This window comes from Stegodyphus dumicola, chromosome 9 (genome assembly GCF_044657685.1).
Source record: "Stegodyphus dumicola isolate Sdum_Otavi_A_Nest chromosome 9, ASM4465768v1".
NCBI lineage: Eukaryota > Metazoa > Arthropoda > Arachnida > Araneae > Eresidae > Stegodyphus > Stegodyphus dumicola.
Window position 1 is genome coordinate 42,351,119 of NC_140776.1, and position 22,882 is coordinate 42,374,000.

Sequence of the window (22,882 nt, forward strand, 5' to 3'; positions counted from 1 at the left end):
GTGGTACCCTAGTCGGGAGCCTACTGAGCAGCGTGTAGTAGTAGTATCATTCATTGCAAGATTTCTGTAAACTGCGTTAATCAATCAGAATTGAGTACTTTACCCTCAGACATTTAATTTCTGTAATAAAAGAACGAAAAGCTGTTCTATAATTCTACTTGTGATATCTTAGCTGTTTTTGATTAGTAGATACCCTGGCTTCCAAAAGTTAAGTACGCAATGCAAATTAGCAAGTTTCAAAAGCTTAGCTGAATTTGAGTTTCTAAAATCGTTAAAAATGTAGATGGCAGTGTGCAAATGTTGTATGTTATAGGCAATCACTTTTGACTGTCGAACATGTGTTAAATAACAGCTGTTAAAAATTCTGAAGAGTTTGAGGAGGTTCATTGAAAAAAATTGATACTAAGCTTTTACGACTTTCGTAGGATAATGTTTGATGATATTCGTGTTTCTAAGCCTAAAAGAAGACAAATGGCAGATAGTAATTACTAGAGTGCTATCGGACGCGTTCAAACAAGGCAGCCAATCAAAGATGCCGATCTTTTCTTTGGCACTGAAAATTTGGTAATTTTTCGAATGTGGAAACTACTTTCAATAAGTCCAACAGTTGTCCTAAGACCTAAGTCCGGTCGACTAAGGGCTGCCACCCATTCTGCCAAATCGGTGCATTGCTTAAGTAGTTAACTGCAATTGACGAGCGACCTGTACAACTGTTACATCCAAGGCTGCAGCGTCACTTTGTAAGACTGTGCGCCGAAATATCTTCGCATGAAGGGTCTTAAGCCCCAGTATTAACTGTTTGTGTTTTCACTAACTGCCCAACCTAGAGAAGTAAGATTAAAGTGGTATCTTCAACATCTCAGTTGCATTGCCTTAGGTAAGAGCAATGTGCTATTCAAAAAGAGTCTGAATTTGTTCATGGCATTTAATGATACGCGTACAATAGTCCTAGGAAAGCGAGGCACACTGAATAAAGTCAAATCCATCATCAAATATTACCATTTAGACGTGGAAGAATAAGGGCATGGGCTAGAATTTCAATGATAAATCGTACCCAGCTGAGCATCTTTAGTGAAGGTTCTGTGACGGCTAAGCGGTATTGAGATAAAGTTCTACATCCCATTGTGAGATTGTGCACTGCAGCAGATGGTCCTGATTTCCTTCTTATGAATGATAAATCGAAATGAGTACTTTTATCCATCGGTTCCATCGAGCCAAGATCGTTAACGAGTATTTGGAGAGTGACGGCATTTCTCGTATGGAGAGGCCGCTGTATTCTCTTGACCGTGATTCCACTGAAAATCTTTAGAATGTCTTTTGACGTGCTGTTTTTGCACTTCACCTCCTTCAGTTTGTCTCAGACAGTTGGAAACTCTTTTGAGGAGGAATAGGGTTGATCAGTTTACAGAACGAATGGCAATCGCTATAAAGCTTATGTGAAAATTCGGCTTGGTCATATGAATTTTTAAAGTAAGCTTTTATTTGTTTGTTTTTAGCTTTAAACATCAATTTGTTACTGACCGAACCTGGACATCAACATGTAATGAACGAAAATTAAATATTGCTTTCATCTTCGTACATAATGCATTTTCTCATTCATTCATAAATGCATCTGTTACCTTCATGTGAAATCTGATGCTAATCAAACTTTACTTTTCCATTTTTTTAAATTTTAATATTGCGTGTTTAACATTCGGAAACCAGTGTATAATTATGGAAGAAGTTAACGCTTTTTTAATATTTTGCTTGCTTTTGGAGTATGAAAACAAAACTATGTATTGTGTGTGTGTGATTATGGCAAAGCCTCGAGGGCTATCTGCCTAAGGGGAGGGATGCCTTCGTGGAGGACTAAGGGAAACTGGCTCGTATACATGTTACACATGGGGAAAACCACGAAAACGCCCGTGCAGCCAGCCCGTTCGCGGGATTCGAACCTCGGACCGAACTACCATTTTTCAGCGACTTTACCGCTCGGCCGCTGGTGGGCCCACAAAACTATGTAACTTTGCAAATCGTTGTGCCAAAATTTAAGGAAGAAACGCATAAAACAGGCATTATTTTAAATAAGATATGCAGTAAAAGCAAGCCTAACTCAAAAATTATTGTTTTCATTTTTTATTAATGGAGCTGGTGGCTTGCTTTGTCAAAATGAAGATAATACACAAGAAAATGCATAATGTATATTGTACGCAGTTGGCTGATATAAAATTGGCCATTGCTGTGAAAAAAGATTTATTCGAAGGTATGTAAAGACACTTACGGGTACGGATGTACTTTAAGTGTGCAAACCTATGGCTTGAGTGAGCCGTCTTTCGTTTAATAAAGATTCGCCTGAAAAGCCATGACTTTTCAGTTCGATGAGAAAAGACACTTTAGATGTCATTTCAGGTGATGCTTAGATTGAGAAATTTAAAGACATCACAGTATTTAATGGTCATTAAAATTAAAGTTGTCCTTCGAAATCCTTTGAATCAGTAGAAAGGCTAGGAAAGTGCTTTAGGTTGTCCTAGGAATGCTGGAAGTCAACGGGTCCTCTTCTGTTGGTGCTCCACAGCGAGAGCACTAAAGTACAGATAACCAACCTTCTCACTTACTGTAATACATCCCTGTCAGTAGCCCTTTCGTTTAAGTGAAGAAATCATAGTTACTAAGATCCCCGTATCGGGTATGGCGGTTTTCCCATTCTTCGTCGATGGCATCCTGCATCTTTCTAATCACAGAGTTTGTTAATAAAAATTAATAAAATTTCTACAAAATATGAAATAGGCAATAAAAAACTTCAGAATTCAAGGTACCCTTGTTCGGGTAAGGTAAACTTACGCCTTCACACGAAGGTAATTTTGTTGTACATTTACGACTAAAAACTATAGTAAACGAAACATATTTAGTTATAATTTTAATAGTTTATATGTATACATCACTTTCTACACCAAAAATGTTTTGTAAATTATGCAAATAAAGAAAACTTACCTTAATATCTGTTGGAACCATCTCTGGGTCTTTGCATAAGCTTTGCAGCAATGTTCTATATATTTAATTAAATGATCAAGCTTACCAGAAGACAACCCTTTCCGTTCCTGTAAAAAGGAATGTAACAGCTCTTTGAAAGTAAATTGGATGGGATACATAGCTAGGGGTAACACTTCCAAGGTCATGCTAAAGATTTTCTGGATCAACAACGTCTGGAAGACTTTGTTATCGAAGACGGTGTTTCTTTAAACGGCGTTGAATGACTGCAAGCGAGCATTGCCAGTAGTAGTGCTATCATTCCCTAGGTGCTTATCCATCAGATCTACTCTGTACCAGGAGTGGCCAAATCAGGAGTGGCCACACATCAGAATTCGAAATTGCAAGAGCCACAACTAGATTTTTAAAAAGGGCCGCAAATACATATTTACATTATCTTAAAAGTCGTAGAGGAATTTTTAATAGGAAGTAAAATTTCAAATGCACTAGCAAAAATTTCACATTTCAAAATTAATATGGTTATTTTTAAGGATAATTAGATAATTTTATTGTTCTTACTTTGTATTCAGGAAAGGTAATATGTTCATACGAAAAGCATTGTATCCACAAATGTCCTTAGCCGGCCTTTATTTTCCGAACCATCAGTAGTACAGTTGTTGTCAGTTGTAAACAGATACTTTCAATTACAAAAATGTTTTAATCGACACAAGTTTTGGCATTTTTAAAAAGATAATTTTATAGAAACTACGAAATCTGTCTTTCTATGCTGTTCCTCGGTATTCATATTTAGGAAACTTTTATACTAATAAATAAAAAATAAAAACATAAATTGACACCTGGATGTTAGAAATTAACCGAGATATTTTATTTCGAAATTTTAGACAGCTGACCTCATTTTCAATTTACCTTAAGTGGTCTGTTAATAAATAAATTAGAATAATTAGAGATTTAATTTTTCAACTGAAATGCCATTCAGTCATATTCTTTTGTGATTTAATAGCATGTGACATTCTTTAATTTATAATTTCGTTGCAAGTGGTATGCCGAAAGAAGTTTCGCACAAATAATTCATAAATTTTCAAACGCGATAAAAAGTTATTAATATTTTTATAATAAATTCAAATAATTCGAAATAATAAATAAAGAATATGCTATGAGTTTTCGCAATAGCTTAGAATAATTCTAATAAATAAATCAGAATAATGCGATATTTAATTTTTCAACTGAAGTGCCATTTATATATATTCGTTTCTGATTTACTAGTATGTGACATTCTTTAATTTATAATTTTGTTAGAAGTGGTATATTGAAAGAATTTTCGGGCAAATAAATCATAAATTTTCAAATGCGATTAAAGCGTTATTAATATTTTCATGAAAAGTTGTTACTTTAGAATCATAATAACCAAACAAAAAGTTCATTAAATTAGAATTATTTTTTACTTTTAATTTATGCAAATAGTGTCTGCAAGTCAATATTGAAGGCAGTGTTTTCCAGAACTCGAATTGCATAAGATTCTGATCAATACTTTTCGTGACCTTCTGCATAATAATGCTCGTCGCTTGTCTATACAGACATCAGAAACAATTTTCTTAACGAATATCTCATTTGTAGTTACCTACACTTGCAAACATTTCGTTTTTCAGTTTGTATATAGCCCCTGATTATGATCTCCAACTTTAAAGTGAAGAACTAAATTAATTTTAATTTAAACTAAATTAATTTGCACACCGGTCACATATTTTCTATTTCATTTTTGAGCATAAAATTTTCCTAAATACGTGAAAAAGCGACCAAGGAATTGTATAAAATGTTAGTTTCTATAATTTTCCCAAAACTGACTTTTATTTAATCTTAAAACGCTAAATAAGGATTATTGTCAATTATTATTATTTTTTTTTCAACGGGAAGTTTATGACTAACGGTTGCGATAATAAAGGTCCGATAAGTGCGTTTGGGGAAAACAGTGTATAAATTAACTCGCCTATCGTATATTGTACTTTCTTTTCAAACAGAATATATATATTGTATATATATAATTCCTTTTGAATATAATTATTGACTAATTTTTGTAGGGGTACTATAATTTAAAACTTTTTATTCGAATGATAAAAATGCAAAATTTAAAAACGTGCAACAAGAATTAAAATTTTTTTTCATTCTTGATCCATACTCACTCATTTGAAATAAAAGAAACATGTGGCAGCTGGAAACTGAAATGTGAAAATTATTGTAAAATAAACTTACTTTGATTCTGGCAAAAAAAGAAATAACTTAGCTTGTCATATACAGTTATTGAGAAAACAGACATACTGAGATCATACGCTTAAAAAATCACTTAATCGATTCATTAGATACGAAACAAACTTCTCTGTTTCAGCTAGACGTATTCGTAATGTCTTTCGGTAAGGTTCGAAATACATCCTTAACAAAGCATGCTGTAAATTTATTTGTCTTTTCTGATTACTAGGTAACCACTTTTCAGTAGTAAAAATTGGATCGCTAAGGCAGTAATTCACATAAACCTAATTGTGGTAGTCCACATCCAGCTAACTTCACCAAATGTCCAGCCTGACCGCAACAAACCAAGCAGAAGTTCACACCCCGCAATCCACCAACCAAAAATCCTCGGAATGTACAAGACAACAACTTTCCACCTCTCAACGAAGAAATAGATTCTCCGAAGCCTGAAAATAATAAGAACTCCAACTTATCTGAAACTCCAACCACAAGCTCCACTTTTTCAGAATTATTTAATTTGGGTTCATTAAAAACAATATGGACTATTATTATAGAAGGTCTCAAAACTATGAAGAAGCAAACTTTGCCTATAGACAAAAGAAGTGCAATTGTGGACATTCTTGACAAAATTAGTAATTGTCTTTAACATGTCACGCAGTATTAATCTGAGAAACATCAAAATTATTTCATGGAATGCTAATGGTCTTCTTAACAAAAAAAAAAAAAAAAAAAAAAAAAAAAAGATGAATTTGGCGATTTTCTTCTGGAACTGGAACCTGATGCAATTTTTATACAGGAAACGCATTTGAAACCTACGCTAAAAGTGCTTTACGCAAATTATTCTATTTACCGTACGGATCGAGAAACCGGACGCGGAGGTGGAATTATAACTTTTGTTAAAAAGAGCATTCAACATCAAGTCTTACAAAAATTTTCTACCTCTTTTGAAAGCAATACTATCGAAATTCAAATTGAGCACAAGAAAATTCATTATCTCTAATATCTATATACCTCAACAATAATCCAATCATTTCTGAAATTGAACAGCTACTGGATTTTTTTAACTCTGCTGCTTTAATTGGAGGTGTTTTTAACGCTAAGCGTAAATGCTGGAATCAAGGAGCTAGAAATAGAAAAGGACGAGAAATTTTTAGCATGATTCAAAATAAAAATTATACCATTCATGCCTCTGATGAACCTGCGCATTACGGCTATAATAGTTCTTCTATTATTGACTTTTTTCTTACAACCTCGTCTATAATTGCCAAATTTCTGTTATTCCAGCTATCTCATCTGACCATAATCCCATTCTTCTTGAAATCAGCATAAATAGTTACTTGCCTTCACTGGGCAGGAGTATTGGCGTTACAGACTGGAAAAAATTCTCAAAAATCATTTCAGATACCATTCCTGGAAATCCCAAAATTATCAATGAAGACGATATTGAGTCCGAAATCAAGAAGTTCACCACCTCTATTCAACATGCTATCAATTTTTCAACCAATAAATTCATCAGTTACCATCCTTTTCTTCTTCTTCCAGCCAGCATAAGACAAAAAATCAAATGCAAAAATCGTATTAGGAAAAACTGGCAAAATACAAAAGACCCAAGGCTCGAAACGCAACTTAACGCTCTTCAACGTGACATAAAAAAGGGCATTAGTAACTTCAAGATGCAACGCTGGCGAAACTTCCTCAACTCTCTCGCAACTGAAGGTAGTTCTCTTTTTAAGATTGCAAGTAGTGGTAGTTCTCTTTTTAAGAGTAGTGGTAGTTCTCTTTTTAAGATTGAAATTTAAGAAACCCTTCAAGCAAATTCCGCCACTTAATGATACCAACGGAATGATTTATTCAGACGAAGATAAAGCTAACACATTTGCAGATATTACTAAAATGTTTAATCCCAATACTACCCCCTACGACAACAATCATATCTCCAAAGTTAATGATACTGTTAATACCTTCTTAAAAATTCCAGGTCCTTTGAACTTTACATTCTTTGCCACGCCTAAGCTGGTTGCCGATTATATAGTTCCTTAAATCCCAAAAAAACTCCAGGTATTGATGGTATTTCTACCAAAGAGCTGAAACATCTTCCTATCAATGCCATCACTTGTCTCACTAAGATAATCAACTCTATCATCAAATTCTCTTACTTTCCTAATATATGGAAACATGCCATCATCGTCGTCTTCCCAAAACCGCATCAAAATTCAACGTTTCCCCAAAACTACCGCCCAATCAGCCTTCTCAGTCAACTTTCTAAAATAGCTGAAAAAGTTATTCTATATCATCTTAATCAAATTATTCCACAGATTTCCTTCATTCCAGAAGAACAGTTTGGCTTCCATCATCTTCACAGTACTAATCACCAGCTGCTTCGTGTCATCAACTCTATTACTGACGGTGACTAATCACCAGCTGCTTCGTGTCATCAACTCTATTACTGACGGTTTCAATTGTAAGTTCCCTACCGGAGCTATTTTCCTTGATATTGCGAAAGCTTTTGATAGGGTATGGCACCGAGGACTTATATACAAACTTATCAAATTAAACTTCACCGATCATTGTATTAGACTTATTGCTTCCTATCTTCAAGACAGAAACTTTGCTGTGAAAATTGGCAGTTCTGTTTCTTCCACGAGAAAAATTTTCTCTGGAATGCCGTAAGGATTTGTACTTTCTCCATATTTATATAACATTTACATTTACGATATTCCTAAAGACCCACAAATTACCATTGCTTTCACTGATGATACTGCAATTATGACCCACACTTCTACTGTTACTGTCGTCCAGCTCCTTTTTCAATATTACCTCAATCAGCTAGAAAATTGGTTCATTCTTTGGAGGATTGCAATTAATACCGACAAATAAAAAGCAATAATTTTTCGCAAAGGCCAAACAAATTTCACTCCACCTAGACTTCTTCTGTTTGATGAAGAAATTGACTGGGTTGACGAAGTTAAATATCTAGGAGTCATTCTTGATAAAACATTGACTTTTCAGAAACATCTCAGAGAAACTGTGAAAAAAAATTAATATGACGTTTGCAACTATGTGCCCACTTCTTGGCAAAAGAAGTCATATGCCCGCTTCTAACAAACTTCTCTTATATAAATCTATACTTCGACCAGCATTACTCTATGCTAGTCCTGTCTGCGTCCACGCTGCCAAAATTCCCCTTCAACACATATAAGTTCTTAAAAAAAAGAAGCACTCAGAGAAATTATCAACGCACCATGGTTCATTCCAAATTCGTATATCCACCGTGATCTCAAAGTAGATACAATTCAAGATTATATTCAAAAACTTGCCAGAAATTTCTTCTATTCAGTTCTCACTCATCCTAACAACTGCATCAACTCCCTTAGATGTTCTCCATTTCCCAGAGAAAAGCACAAATATCCATCGTCGGCTCAGGCAATTTGTGTGTTGCTTGTAGGCACCCGCGTGCAAAGCGCTACCCTGGTCGAAAAATAGCCGATTTTCGATTATGCGAAGTTCTGGAAAAAAGTGCATGGCATAACAAACAAATGAGTTAAGCAATAATTGCATAGATCTGTCAGTAAGTCCATAGGTGAACAATATAAACGAGTCCGACGAGTCCAAGAATCCACATGTGTAACACAATAGATATGATATTAATACAAATGTGAAAAGTGCAGCAGGACGACAACAATACATAGCAAAAGGTAACGAATTATATACATGACAACAAATGAAAGATAGGATAAGACATATAAGCAGGGAATAAATACAAATACGAGATATCAAACCTACATGTTGCAATTACAATGACATGGAATAACAGGTTATTAGAAAGTATTTTTTTATTTAGTTTAAATGCCTCAAAACAGCAAGTGGCCTTTTTCTGTTCTCCCTTATTTTTAAATTATAATTAAACATAGGTATAGGGGGATTTGACATCATAGGAATGTTTTTAAAAAATCTGTGGGCCAGGGTTGCCATGAAGACGGGAATATAAGGTATATTGAATTCGCGGTGGATTGCGAGTTCCTTATGAACCACGGACAATTCGCCGCTCGTCTTAATACAATATTTTGAAGAACCTGCAAATTTTTTATATTCATTTCACTTGCATATCCCCAGACAGCGCTGACATATGTGATGATGGAACGTAACATGGCTTTGTAAATAAGTAATTTATTATCAGTAGAGAGAATGCTGTTTCGAGCAATTAAGGGGGAGAGTATACGTTTATGCACTCGGAACTTGGTAATAAAGCTGTGTGATATGGGGGGGGTCCCAGTGGGACGTTGATCGAGGATAACGCCTAGGTAGCGGGCCTGCTTGGTCCAAGGAATAGGAGTTCTCTTGTGGGACCCAGCCCTAATGGGTCTGGGGGAGGAGGTTTTGTTATTAACACGAACGACGAAGTGTCGATCCATGAGATAAGAATAGGTGATGTGAGTGATGTAATCTGGGAAACCCAGGTTTATGGTTTTGTGCATAAGACCCTCCAGCCAGACTCTATCAAAGGCCTTTGCAACATCTAAGAAGATGGCTCCAGTGATGGATTTGTCTTGTAAGCCTTGGGAAATCATCTCTGTCACACGATAAAGTGGGTGGTTGGTTGAATGTTTCTTTTTAAAGCCATGTTGCTCAGCGATCAAGAGATTTTTGTCATTAAGATGTTGCAATAGACGTTGCTGGATAAAATATTCTGCAACTTTGCTTGTGGAGGACAGTAGGCTGATCGGCCGATAGAAAGCAGGATCAGAGGCTGACTTGTTAGGTTTTAAGATGGGAGAAATCACCGCCGTCTTCTATGATGTAGGGAAGTGGCTGGGGTACAGAATGTCATTGATGATCTTAGTCAGCTTCAAAGTCTTGAGAACTCCTAAGCTCTTGAGCATCTTGTTGCTGATTGAATCAAGGCCAGGGCTTTTTTGTCTGGAGTTTGCAGATATAATCATAGACCTCAGAAGGTCTAAGATTTTAACGCACCCCACCGGAGGAGAAGATTTTAACGCACACCACCGCGAGTGGAACTGCAGAAACAACACTTTCCTAGGACGTGTAATACTCCGATTTGTCCAGGCTGCCGGTTTTACCATCGCAGCTCCGCAAACCCCAACACGTTACGATCATGCTTCAGCATCAGTACTGGACTTCTTCATGTTAAGAGGCTGTGCCTCAAGACATGTTGAAACTCTGAGTGAATTTTCCTCGGATCATAACCCAGTTCTCATTGAGCTTGATGTCTCTGTTCGTAACACACCACTCAGTAAGGCCTTAATTACTAATTGGTATGGTTACACCAAAGCCTTAAACAACACCGCACTATTTCTACCAACACCACAGACGAGTGATGAGTTAAATGACTTAACTTTCACTGCAGATAATCAAACTGCCCTGCAGCAAAACAGCACTTGTGCCTTCAGCCCTCACAAAAAGTGCAATAAAGTACTGATAAGTCTAATCAAAAGGAGAAATGCTGCTAGGAGACAGTGGCAGCGATCCCGCTAACCTCCGGACAAAGCTCTCCTGAATGCAATTAAACTTCTACATACATTTAAGAATACTACTTTATGGAATCTGATTAAAGTAATGGATCAACCTTTTCAATGTTTACAAATCATTAAAGACTTAATTATTGACTTCTGCAATTTTAAACTAAAAAATAGCAATTTTTTTCACAAAAAACTGTTTTGTACTGTACAATTCAAACACCCTTCTTACGATCAACTAAAAATACCTAGCATTTAAAAAAAATATCAGCATTTACTTCCTGACCAACAACTACAAATTAAGCCCTGCTTTAAATTTGAAAAGACCTTAGGTTAACTTGTTATCAACCACCACGAGGTACAAGAAAATAGCAAGTGTAATTGCCAACTACCTCTTTACTAAAAATATGTCGATCCTTTCCACCAACATGTTATAACCGGAGATCTTAACATCATAGAAGACTTAGAATTGCGAGCCCTTTTACAACTTGAAACCAAATTTCGTCCTACTTTCAGTATCAATAAACATTTTTGCCTTAAACAATTCAATTAAGATCTTGATAAATTTATCATCCCAGTTAGTAATAAATCCAATTTACCTACTACTACTTTTCTTGAATGGAAAGCTGCACTGATTAAAGAATTTCAACATTTACTTTTCAAGACACCTTCTTTCAACTCTTTACACAATAAGAAACAACTATATAATCTAATTAAAAAACTGCAAGATAATTTTATCATTACAAAAATTGACAAAGCTAGCAACAATTTTAGTGTTATTTGAAAAACGTTTTACTTCGACCTTCTACACAAAGAACTTAATAGTAATTGCACTTACCAAAAAATTACTACCAACACCAAAATTCTTATCAATAAATTTAACGCACTACATAAAAGACTTAAGATACATCCCCGGAACTATAATAACAGATTTGCAAATCTCTATGCGCTTCCAAAATTTCATAAGTCTCCTATTAAATTCAGGTTTATTGGCAATAGTACCAAAAGTTATCTTAAAGAAATAGATTATCTTTTTGCAAAAAAACTTCGTTTAATACGTGACTTGATTAATAACTATGATTTTAAGGATCTGCATTGCAATTGGATGATTTCAAGTAACGAGCTCGTGATTAAGACAATTAATTCACTTCAAATAGACCATATACAATGCTACGACTTCGAGAACCTTTACACTAACTTACCACTTGAAGAAATTTATACCAGCTTACTTGCTCTACCAGATATAATTCCACAGATTTCGACAATAATTGATTACGAAAAATGGCAACTTTTTCTTTTGAGCGTGCTTTTCAATAATTTTATTCTCTTTAACAATAGCATCTTCAAACAAATTAAAGGGATCCCAATGGGTGGTAATTTTTCAAGCGCTGTCTGTGAATTATTCCTTTTCACAAAAGAATTAACCTTTGTCCGTTCACTAAATAAAGAAGAACATAAATTTTGCCAACACATATATCGTTACTTTGATGATATCATAGCCTTTAACAACCATAACAAAATAGAAGCTGCTAATATCTACCCAACTTGCTTAAAACTATATAATACAAATACGGTGCAAAATAATGTAGTATACCTCGACCTAAATATTATTGATTACAATTTTATTTCTTAATAAAATAATAATAATATTGATTAATATTATTATTATTTTATTAAGTCTACGACAAGAGGAGAGAATTCACTTTTTCTACACTAAAGTTAACCAACTGGAATTCTAATCTTTCCAAAAGAATCATCATTAACACAATTTTTTCACAACTACTTAGAATAAAAAGAATATGTAATACTACAGAACACTTACAAGAAGAAATACTTTACTTCGTCACAATTTTGAAAAATAACCAAATTCCTCATAAAATAATTAAAAATACCTTTAAAAAAGCTGGCATTAGCCTTACCAATATTTAGATAATTTGTTTTGGATAATGACATTTTATGCTCAAAGCCCAATGGGACGGTATAAAGTGGATGGCTGATTCAGATAATCTAATGTAAAAATTGTATAAATGTACAGATTATTCTCGTAAATACATTTTCTTTCCTCCAAAGATTTTGGCACTATACTTTAATGCTATTGTTTTAATAGTTTTAAATTACTTAGATGGCCAAATTTTACTATTATTAACAAATCGGGCCTTTTCATTTTTCATAGTAGCTTGACCGCCCTCTAGCTTGAAGAATGACGACTTTTATTAACAAATGACTTTTTTCCAATTTACTCTTTCTTTTGTGGACAAAAATAAGTAATTTTAGCTGAATTAGCCATTTTCACTTATTTGTAGCAGTTTTGTTCTTCTAACAACTTGACTGACGCCATTTTGAGTTCTTTCCGTGTCTTTTCACGTCTGTCACACCCTCTATAAAAAAAGGGGGGAACAGGAATTCCCGCCAAAACTACAATGTCAGCCCATTGGCCTATGCAGTTTTAATTGTTTCTCCCACATACGTCACACGACGAGAAGGAAGGTTGGTAGGACACGGAGGGGATTTGCACCCTTTTCAAATTTTTTCGCGATGCTCAGGACGGCACCTCACAGGTCAGTTTTTTCGTTTCTTTTGTCTGTGTTTCTTTTGGTCCTAATAAGACCCAACGACTTTTTTTTCTTGCAAATTTAATTGCATTTTAATTTGACTACAGCACCATTCTCTTTATAAAAGTTCTATCTTCTTTAAGCTGTGCAGGACCAGCCCGTACGTTGTTGTAATTTTTTGACTAATAGCAGACCGTTATTTATTTTATTTTGTTTTATTTTAATTTTAATATTACATTGCTCGGAGTTGCAATTACATTCTTAACACCCTAATGTGTTTTTCAGCGGACGCGTCGGGAAAAAGGAACAGAGCAGTGAAGCTCCAAAAAAGATTTATTCGGGCCTTTTCATGTTTTATAAAAAAATATTTCGCTTCAAACAAGAGCTTCAATGGTCTGTTTCGGCGAAACGCGTAATGGTATTTAGCCTAGTTCGTACAATCAGTTATTTTTCCCTTGAAAAGCCTGGCAGAGGGTACGAGTGGGTTAATTTACCATTTTCCGCTTTGTAATTATTGTATTTTTGTATTTTAGCAATTTGTGTTTTCATTATAATTTTTGTATTTTATGTTTTGGTATATTTTTTTTCCGTCAATCTATTTTTTATGTGTATTAACTTTTCATATATATTTTTCCCTTCAATCTATTTTTTCTGTCAATCTATTTTTTTATATGTATTAACTTTTCACATATTACAACGGTCAGATCTTTTTTCGTGCATTCGCATGTCTTCCAACATTAATTTTAACGTTTTTTTCGCGTGTTTACAGTTTTTTTCCAGTTTTTCCAGATAAGTTTTTTATAAAATTCTTCTTAGTTCATATTTTAGTAATACAGCGTTGAACTATTTCGTGGAGCTACAGCTCCTGGTAACTTTTTAGCAAGATCGCTGCAATGTTTCTACCTACTATTATTTCGTATCTTTTTGCAGCATTATGCGCAAAACAATTTTTGAGATCAAATAAGTCTTGCGTCTCAATACTAGTTAGCTTTACAATTTCTATTTCAATTATATATATATATATATATATATATAACTTTTCAATAGTAAAATTGATAGATTAATGACATACACAAAACTGATACATAATCAAAGTATCAAATATCGGATTTATAGCTCACTTTAAATAAGTTTCTTGTCTAGATAAATATTAACAAATCTTCTTAGATAGCAGAATGGTTTTAACTTTCAAATTTACTATTTTAGGTAAACAGTCCTAATTTAATTATAAAAATTATTTCATTAAATCTAAAATTTGGACTTCTTAAGTCGTTCTAAATTCACACTAATATTATTGCAATATATTCCCGTATTAAGCTTTACATTTCTAATCATTGAAGTTATTTTAAGGTTATTTAACTTTGTTACAAATTCCATATTTTAATACTAGAAACGTTTAAATATTTATTCTGTTTTCTACCTGATGTACTTTGGCATACATTTAATTTCTAGTACACATTTAATTAATAAATTAATAATTATGAGCGTCCGCAGAATTTTCGTAATTAAAAAAAAAATCAAACTCCCTTATATTCATATCCTGGGATTTTCAGTTCCCTTTTAATCCATTCCTTTTTTACATACTGTTGCACTGTACTCAATTTTTCATGTATGTAGAATTTATATACTTTGTATTGTATTTATGCCAATTTATATTTAAATGATAATTTTTACAAATTCTTGCATCACAACTCTAGTTAACAGAAGATGTTTCTAACACCTTGGCAAAGCTTAATCTTCAGCATGTAGCTTATTTTCCAACCTAGTTTCAGGCTGAATTATTTGTAAAATTAATTATTTGAAATTATTTGTTAACAAAGGTGGTCGCTAAATCACGCTAATAATATTTCTAACTGTTGTAATTTATAATGCAACGAGTTCATGTGATTTATAATATAATTCATTTATAATTTTTTCAGCAGTATTGAAATTAATAGGAGATACTGATAATGATATACATTTAGATTACAATGATTTAGATTGCCATTGCCTTCTTCACTCATGCTTTTATGCTACATTCCTAATATTTCATAATGGCATACAGGTAAATTTAACTCATTCACCAAACATGTAAATCTCTAATTCAGCCCACTTTTGTTCTTACGTGTGGTGTATCTTCTATTTTCTTTAATATATTGTTCAGCCTAATTTCAAAAGGTCTTGTGGAAAAGTCACTAAACATTGGTAGTTCGATCCGAGTGATCCCCCAGCTCTTTCTTTTTTTGTACTTATTTACTGTACAAAAAATTAGCGTAAAAATTTCAGTTCATGAAGTAAAAATACTTTTTTAATTTATTCTTTAAAAATATTGCAAAAAGTTTCACCTTTACCTTAGCATATCTTTTTACAAATCCCTCTAATAAGAAAAAATAAGGAAAGAAATTAACTCAGTTTCGGTGATTGATATCTCGGCGCAAATTATATGTAACATTTTTCCAAAAGCATAGAGTTTATATGGATATCAATAAATTAAGAATTATTTCTCCATCTAATTTTCTTAACATGTTTATTCCAGAATTTTCTTTTCAGACTGTAGCGCTTAACTTTATGAGTTTTCTATAAACATTCAATTTCTCTAGCCATGGCAACTTTGCATACCTTCTGACAAGCAGTTATATTTTTAACCACTGTATTTTAATTCCTGTTGACTATCAGTACATTATTCACTTGTTTCACAAGTGCAACTTTTATTTTTTACGCAAATCTACGTAAAATAGCATTAAAGCTTCAGTTATGCGGAGCTCCTGATCGATTGCTTGTTTTAGATTGAATGAAATTTAGCTTAATGTTACTGTTAATTAGCTTGTTATTAATTTAATTGTATGTTTCTACCTAATTATATGTTCAGATATTTCCAAGTATATTACACAAACTTTTACATCCTAATTTTTAGTTAAAAAAAATAAGCTTTTTTTTATTGAGAGGCCTGATTGATTATATTAATTTGCAGTACTGTTTATCTAATTCTTTTCTTCTAGATAAATTTTAGAAAAACTTCTTAGCATAATAATTTAAATTTATTTACAATTTATACGTCAGTGCCAAACGCATAGTAATGTTATTATAATAGATTTCATGCTAAGCTTTTTTTTTTTAAATTTAACTATTAATTTCTGGAAACATTTACATGATTGCTTTAATTAGCGAAAAATATTTCTAGCACACTTTAACACACTTTGATATGGAATAATTTTTTGCACTCTATCAACTTTTTCAGTCTAGTTCAGACATCTTGACTATTATTGATGAAATTTATAAAAAATATAATTCGTATGCTTTATAATTATTTAATTTATATATTATTATCATAAAATGAAAGATGTTTGTAATGCTAATATGTATGTTTACCAATACCTTTTATTTTCTTTGCTAGCTCTCGCATTTATTACTGTTATTCAAGTAATTAGCCTGCTTGTTAGATATTTTTTACTTGTTCTTGTGATATGTAATTCTATTTATTTATTTTTATTTTCCTCTTGGATACAATAAGCTTCGAAATGTTAAATTGTAACCCTGTACGCAGCAGGGGGTAAGAAATTTTGATTGGCGCAGTTGGACTATAGTTCGACTCGTGGGGGGAAATTTTATTAGCGCAGTTGGAGCAATACATATTCTTTGGTTGGAGTACACCCAAGCTGACGACTCCCCAAACAGCTGTTCGCCTTCTTTCTCCCTTCTTCGGTCAATGACCCTTCCCTCCGCGACGCATATAAGCAAAATGTACACTGCTAGGACAACAGCTTAAGTTTGGCCAATGACAATCCAGATAAGGATCACCATTAACTCCGCCCACATGAGTGATGTCACATTCTGACGTTTGTTTACATTCTGTTATTCTTCGGCGTGAGGAAGTGCGTTGTTTGAATGAAAAACATTTTTACTTTGCAACGTAAATTTGTTCTAGTGACACTATTTTTTAAATTTTCCTTTAAAGTATTATTTCCTTACTGTTCCAGAAGGAATATAAATTTATGTCTCAAACATTTCAAAATTTCTCACTATATGCCTGAGTGCGTATACACAGGCATGCTCACATACATATATTTTCAATATATAATTAATCATATGTGAATTATATCTATCAATTTGTGTGTGTTTTATACATATAAATATGAGTGTGTGTGTGTATGCATGTATTCATTTTTCAGAATGTCAGATTTCCTAGCAAATAGTCTACAAAGCTTTTTTCTCTTAATTTTTCCCATCTTCACATTCAGTTTTTTTAAACAATTAAGATTAATTAATGTATTCATATTTAATATTTCTGCACAACTTGATTTCTCAATTAAAAATGCATTTATTTAATTTTGGATAAAGTGGGATGTTAATTCCAGTAGTATATGATTTTTAATAGTAGAATAATTTCTCTAAAGAAGATTTTGTTTGTTTTTATTTTTTAATTCCTTTATAAGAAAATTAGGCTAATCTTTGAAATATGGTAACAGGCAGTTTGGCGACATTTTGGTAAGGCGATAAAGGTTACTAGCTAGGACTTTAGCAGTGTGCATGGATAAAGTCAAGAGTGTGTGCAATTCTGGGATTTTTTTTAAGTGAAAGTAGTTTGTGTACATGGATGATACGTGTATGTACAATTTTTAAAAACGCAGCAAGCAGTGGGCGATTCTACACTTTCTCCCAATTTCGCAGCTAATCTTCGTCATGATTAAGCACTTTTGTTCCATAAAAGTTCTAGCATAAGCGTAATTCGGCTAGCAGATTGTTCGAAAAAAAATGTGTAGTAAAAAAAAAAAAAAAAAAAAAAAAAAATGCCTTTACTTTGTGAAAACAAAATGGCGTCCAAACAAAAACTAGCAGGTTGCTGTAGTAGGGTTGGTCGCCAAAAAATCGCCAAGTTACCATAATTCAAAGATTAACCAAAAATTACTTAATACTATTAGAAATAATTAATCTGTTACTCCTTACACATGTCTGAAATATGTTAACAGAAAATTTTCATTCAATAGCTTTATAAATTTATTTTAAGCAGTATTTTAATTTAATAAGAACTAGTGTTGATAAGTGAATTTCCATTGCTTTCTTTATACATTTAGTTTAGAATTCAGTTTTCAGTGCATGTAATTATTTTCCTTCATGGCCCTCGAGCCCACCAGCGCGAGCGGTAAAGTCGCTGAAAATTGGTAGTTCGGTCTGAGGTTTGAATCCTGTGAACGGGCTGGCTGCATGGGCGTTTTCGTAGTTTTCCCCATGTGTAACGTGTATACGAGCCAGTTTCCGTTAGAAAGTCCTCCACGAAGGCATCCCTCCCCTTAGGCAGTTAGCCCTCGAGGCTTTGCCGTAATGAAATAACCTAATCTTCATGGCCCTCCCCACACAGAACAACAGCGGCTGAGTGGTAAAGTGACTGGAACACTGATAGTTCGATCTGAGTTTGATTTCAGTTGGACAGGTTGGCTGCATGACCACTTACCTGGTTTTCCACATGTGTAACATGGATATGAGAGTTTTTCCCTTAGAAAATCCTCCCACAAAAACCTTGTATGCTTTCCATAATCAAACAAACTAAACCAACCCTCCAAGCAAAACAGCTCCTCAAAAGAAATTCTTCATATCTGTCGAGCAAATGACATTCGTTAGTGTAATAAACTGTAATCATATATACTAAATCAAACTTGGAAGTTGTTATTAATTATGCTTACAATGTACTTAATATCAGATTTTGTTGATTAATTTACATTTTTAGAAATAGTTGAATAAATTTCTGACCTTTAATAAATACAGTGAACCCTCTCTATGATGACCACCAGCAGTTCTACATGATTTTAATTTTGTGTAAAGCTTGTCATTTCAAAAAGATGTTCAGTACTAGAATTTGTATATTGAGGAGAAGTCAGATTGAGGAGTCAGTTTCAGAAGTGATGACAAAGAAAAAGTTTACTGTGTTAAAATGATAATCTGTTCCTAACTTTTTTGCAAGGTTTGATTTGGTTTATGTTATTTATAGCAATTTATAGCTTGAGGGCTGTCTGCCTAAGCAGAGGGATGCCTTCATGGAGGAATTTCTAAGGGAAACTGGCTTGTATACACATTACACATGGGGAAAACCATGAAAACATCCATGCAGCCAGCCTGTTTGCAGGATTCAAACCTCAGACCAAACTACCAGTGTTCAGCGACTTAACCGCTTGATGCTGGTGGGCTCCTTTTTTTGTAGGGAAGGAAGTGTAGAACATAACATGTCTAAATAGTCCATGTTAAGATTTAATTTAGGAAATGAATAATGTTGAAGATGAAATTAAAATTATATAAAATTGAATGTAGTGTTAATCTCAAGTGATTTTTTTTTTAATGTAAAGATCAAGCTCTGGTTTATTGATGTATATAATAAACTTTAAATATAGTATGAAGTCTTATATTTGAGTATAATACTGAAAAAGGTTCGACATATGAGAAAATAAATATATGTTTTCTTCACATGTTATGGAATATTCATCCTTGACTTAAGGGAACGTGAAGTTACACAGTTTTAAATTAAAGTTAACAGAAAAATGTATGATACTCACAAATTTGACAAAAGATCCTTTGCTCAAATGATAAAAGGCTATGGGAAACATAGATGCTAATTACAAATGTGTGCTAAATACGAGGCAATTGGCATCCACAAAAATGCAGTGTATTAATTTTAATACTGTTTTAGGTTCTTACTATTATCCCTTTGACCGACCAAGTAGCATGATTTAGTGCCCTTGGTTTAGTGAATTTTTTGCCCTCGGTTTGGTTTGGTTTATTTAATTATGCAAAGCACTCGAGTGCTATCTACTTAACAGGAGGGATGCTTTTATGGAAGACTTTCAAAGGGAAACTGGCTCTTAAACACATTACACTTGAGGAAAACGATGAAAGCGCCCATGCATTCGGCAAAATTGGAACCCTGGGCTAAATATCTAGTATTTAGCAACTTTACCACTCAGGTGCTGGTTGTCTGGCCCTCGGTCCTATTAAACTAAAATTCATCTATATTTATAAACGGCCTATCAAAAAATGCACACACTTTAATAATAAAAGAAAATTCGGTTAATATTCGGATTATGGTAACTTGGTGAAAATTTGGCGACCAACTCTTCTACAGCAACCTGCTAGTTTTTTTTTTTTTTTTTTTTTTGGACGCCCTTTTGTTTTCACGAAGTAAAGGCAGTTTTTTTTTTTTTTTTAAACTCAACATTTTTTTCCAACAATCTGCTAGCCGAATTACGCTTATGCTAGAACTTTTATGGAACAAAAGTGCTTAATCATGACAAAGATTAGGTGTGAAATTGGGAGAAAGTGCAGAATCGTTTGCCGCGTTTTTAAGAATTGCACATACACAGTATCCATGTACACGTCGACCTATTTTCACTTAAAAAAACATCCCGGAATTGCACAAAAATGGCATTGCGCAAACTCTTGACTTTATCCATGTACACTGCTAGAATCCTAGCTAGTAACATTTATCGCCTTACCAAAATGTTGCCAAACTACCTGTTACCATATTCCAAAGATTAGCAGAAAATTCTTGTGCTTTAGTATTGAACTTAATTATAATTAAATCATACATATCAGAGGCTATGCTAGGTTTAATAAAAATATTTATGAATATGTACCTGTACAGTTACTTAGATTGCTCAGTCACAGCGGTAGCCATTAACAGCTAGAGTTATAGCACAATATTGAGCAGCTATTTGAACAATGTTTAGTCGATGTGTCTGAGGCGACTGCTGCACATTCTGCTATAATTTTTTGATGAAGGACCTCTAGCCTAACCGATTTCTTGTACTACACAACATCTCTCAGAGTCCTCCAAATCCATTTTGGTTCACTGTCATGTATTACATATATGCGAGAGTACGAACATCATACTACATATTATAAAGATAATTCAACTTAGAAACCAATATATAGATATCATCTATAAAGTTTCTATGTATTTTTCTGACAGATCCTGTATGTGAAGTTGTACGTTTCATTAGTTTCACCTATTAATTAACTTAGGGTTTTATAATACGGAATATCTATGAAACTGAACTGATAAATTTTCATATCTGTTCATTTGTTTGCTTTTCATATATTTTTTTAATAGTTTTATTTTTTATGTTGCTTTAGATGACGTAAATTTAAACATAAGAAAGCAGAGAACAAAAGAAATTCACACTGAAACTAAATTTAAAATTAGTTTGAAGATTACTGATGTAAAATAAATAGTGTCTAATTTATCAAAATTACATAAGAGGGCAAATAAATAATCAGCATATTCAGATATTTATTGTAAGCAAAAATTTTATATTCTTAACAGTAAAAATGCACATATTACAATGCAATTAATTTATTACTTGCAACCACCTCAGTAGAACTCGTCAAATTTTTAAAATGTGCCAAACTCTAGCAACCATGCTCATAACAATCCTTTAATAGCACAATGTTGCCATTTTTGTACACATTCTTTGTGTTGTATTTCAAGTTTCAACATTTTTTAAAGTTTCAACAAATTGTGATATTTTTTGCTTTAATTTTAAAATATGCTCTTTGGAATTTATCAACAATGGAAAAAACTACAGTGGAAACTCTACAGGAATACAAAATTTTTAAAAGAAAGAAAAAGGAAATGCATTTGGTAGATAGCTGATGCTGCTGAAGTTTTTGTGATGCCGAGTCTCTGAAATTATTTAATTTTTTTTTCAAGCAAAAACAAACTGCTTGGGGGAAAAGAATAGGGCAAACCAATTACAGAAAGATTTGGAGATGAACATGCTTTATTTCCTTATTTAATAATTAAAATTTATATTTCAAATTCTAAAGTATGTTTTCTTTTCATAATTTGATAATCTTAGCCAACTTATGATAGATATCAATAATTTGGGTATCAAATTAAAAAAAGTTGTGAAAACCATCAACTTGCACCCAATGAATAATTTTTACATTTTCATGTGTTAAATCCAAATTGAGCTAAGGTGGTTGTGTTAATCTGTAAGTATCATTAATTTTACAGGCAATACACTGTATTCTTTTATATACTGTAATATTTAGTTTGTGCTGAAATTATGTAGTGGCAATAATTTTACTTAAGAGAGAAATTTTTCAATATTACAAGTTTACATTTTGATTAATTTTATGTACTGTCATCAATAATACATCTTATTAGATACATCAATGCATCTTATTATCATTAATTTCTTACTAACAATTCGATTTCAATTGCCATGAGTTGATGCATGACTCATACATATATAAGTTGTTTCAATATAAAGATCACAATATAAGTTACATAGCATATTTACAATAATTATTTATTACTCATACATATAATGTATAAAATCAGGCAGTAAATTGTAAAAAAAATACTTTTAATGAAATTGGAAATAAATGAAAATATAATAATCTGCATGTCATTACAAATTTTAAATGCACAAACTTCACAGTTAAAAATACATACTAATGTAAGAAAATCAATATTAAATGCTTTTTCTCAAAAGAAAAAAAAAAATTGGGTTGATCTTTACAATATGGTAACTGGTAGTTTGGCGACATTTTGGAGGCGATAAAGGTTACTACCTGGGACTTTGGTAATAATGTGAGCAGTACTCAGTTCCGATTACGCATTATTTTGCATGAGGGAAATGAGAGATCATGGGATATGTCATGTGATATTAATGGACG

General features: G+C 33.0%; 1 protein-coding gene across 6 annotated transcripts in view; it reads right to left on the reverse strand.

Annotated features, from left to right (window-relative positions):
- LOC118193315 (aldo-keto reductase 1B-like) overlaps positions 1–22,882 on the reverse strand; it is a 133,714-nt gene that overhangs the window by 36,489 nt on the left and 74,343 nt on the right. The window contains exon 2 of one of the 6 annotated variants that reach the window (XM_085823372.1): positions 2,971–3,077. The exons of the other annotated variants lie outside the window; for them this stretch is intronic. Coding sequence (XP_085679498.1) covers positions 2,971–2,991 — 21 coding nt within the window. The 5' untranslated portion in view covers positions 2,992–3,077. The remainder of the gene's footprint in view (positions 1–2,970; positions 3,078–22,882) is intronic. 6 annotated transcript variants of the gene reach the window in all.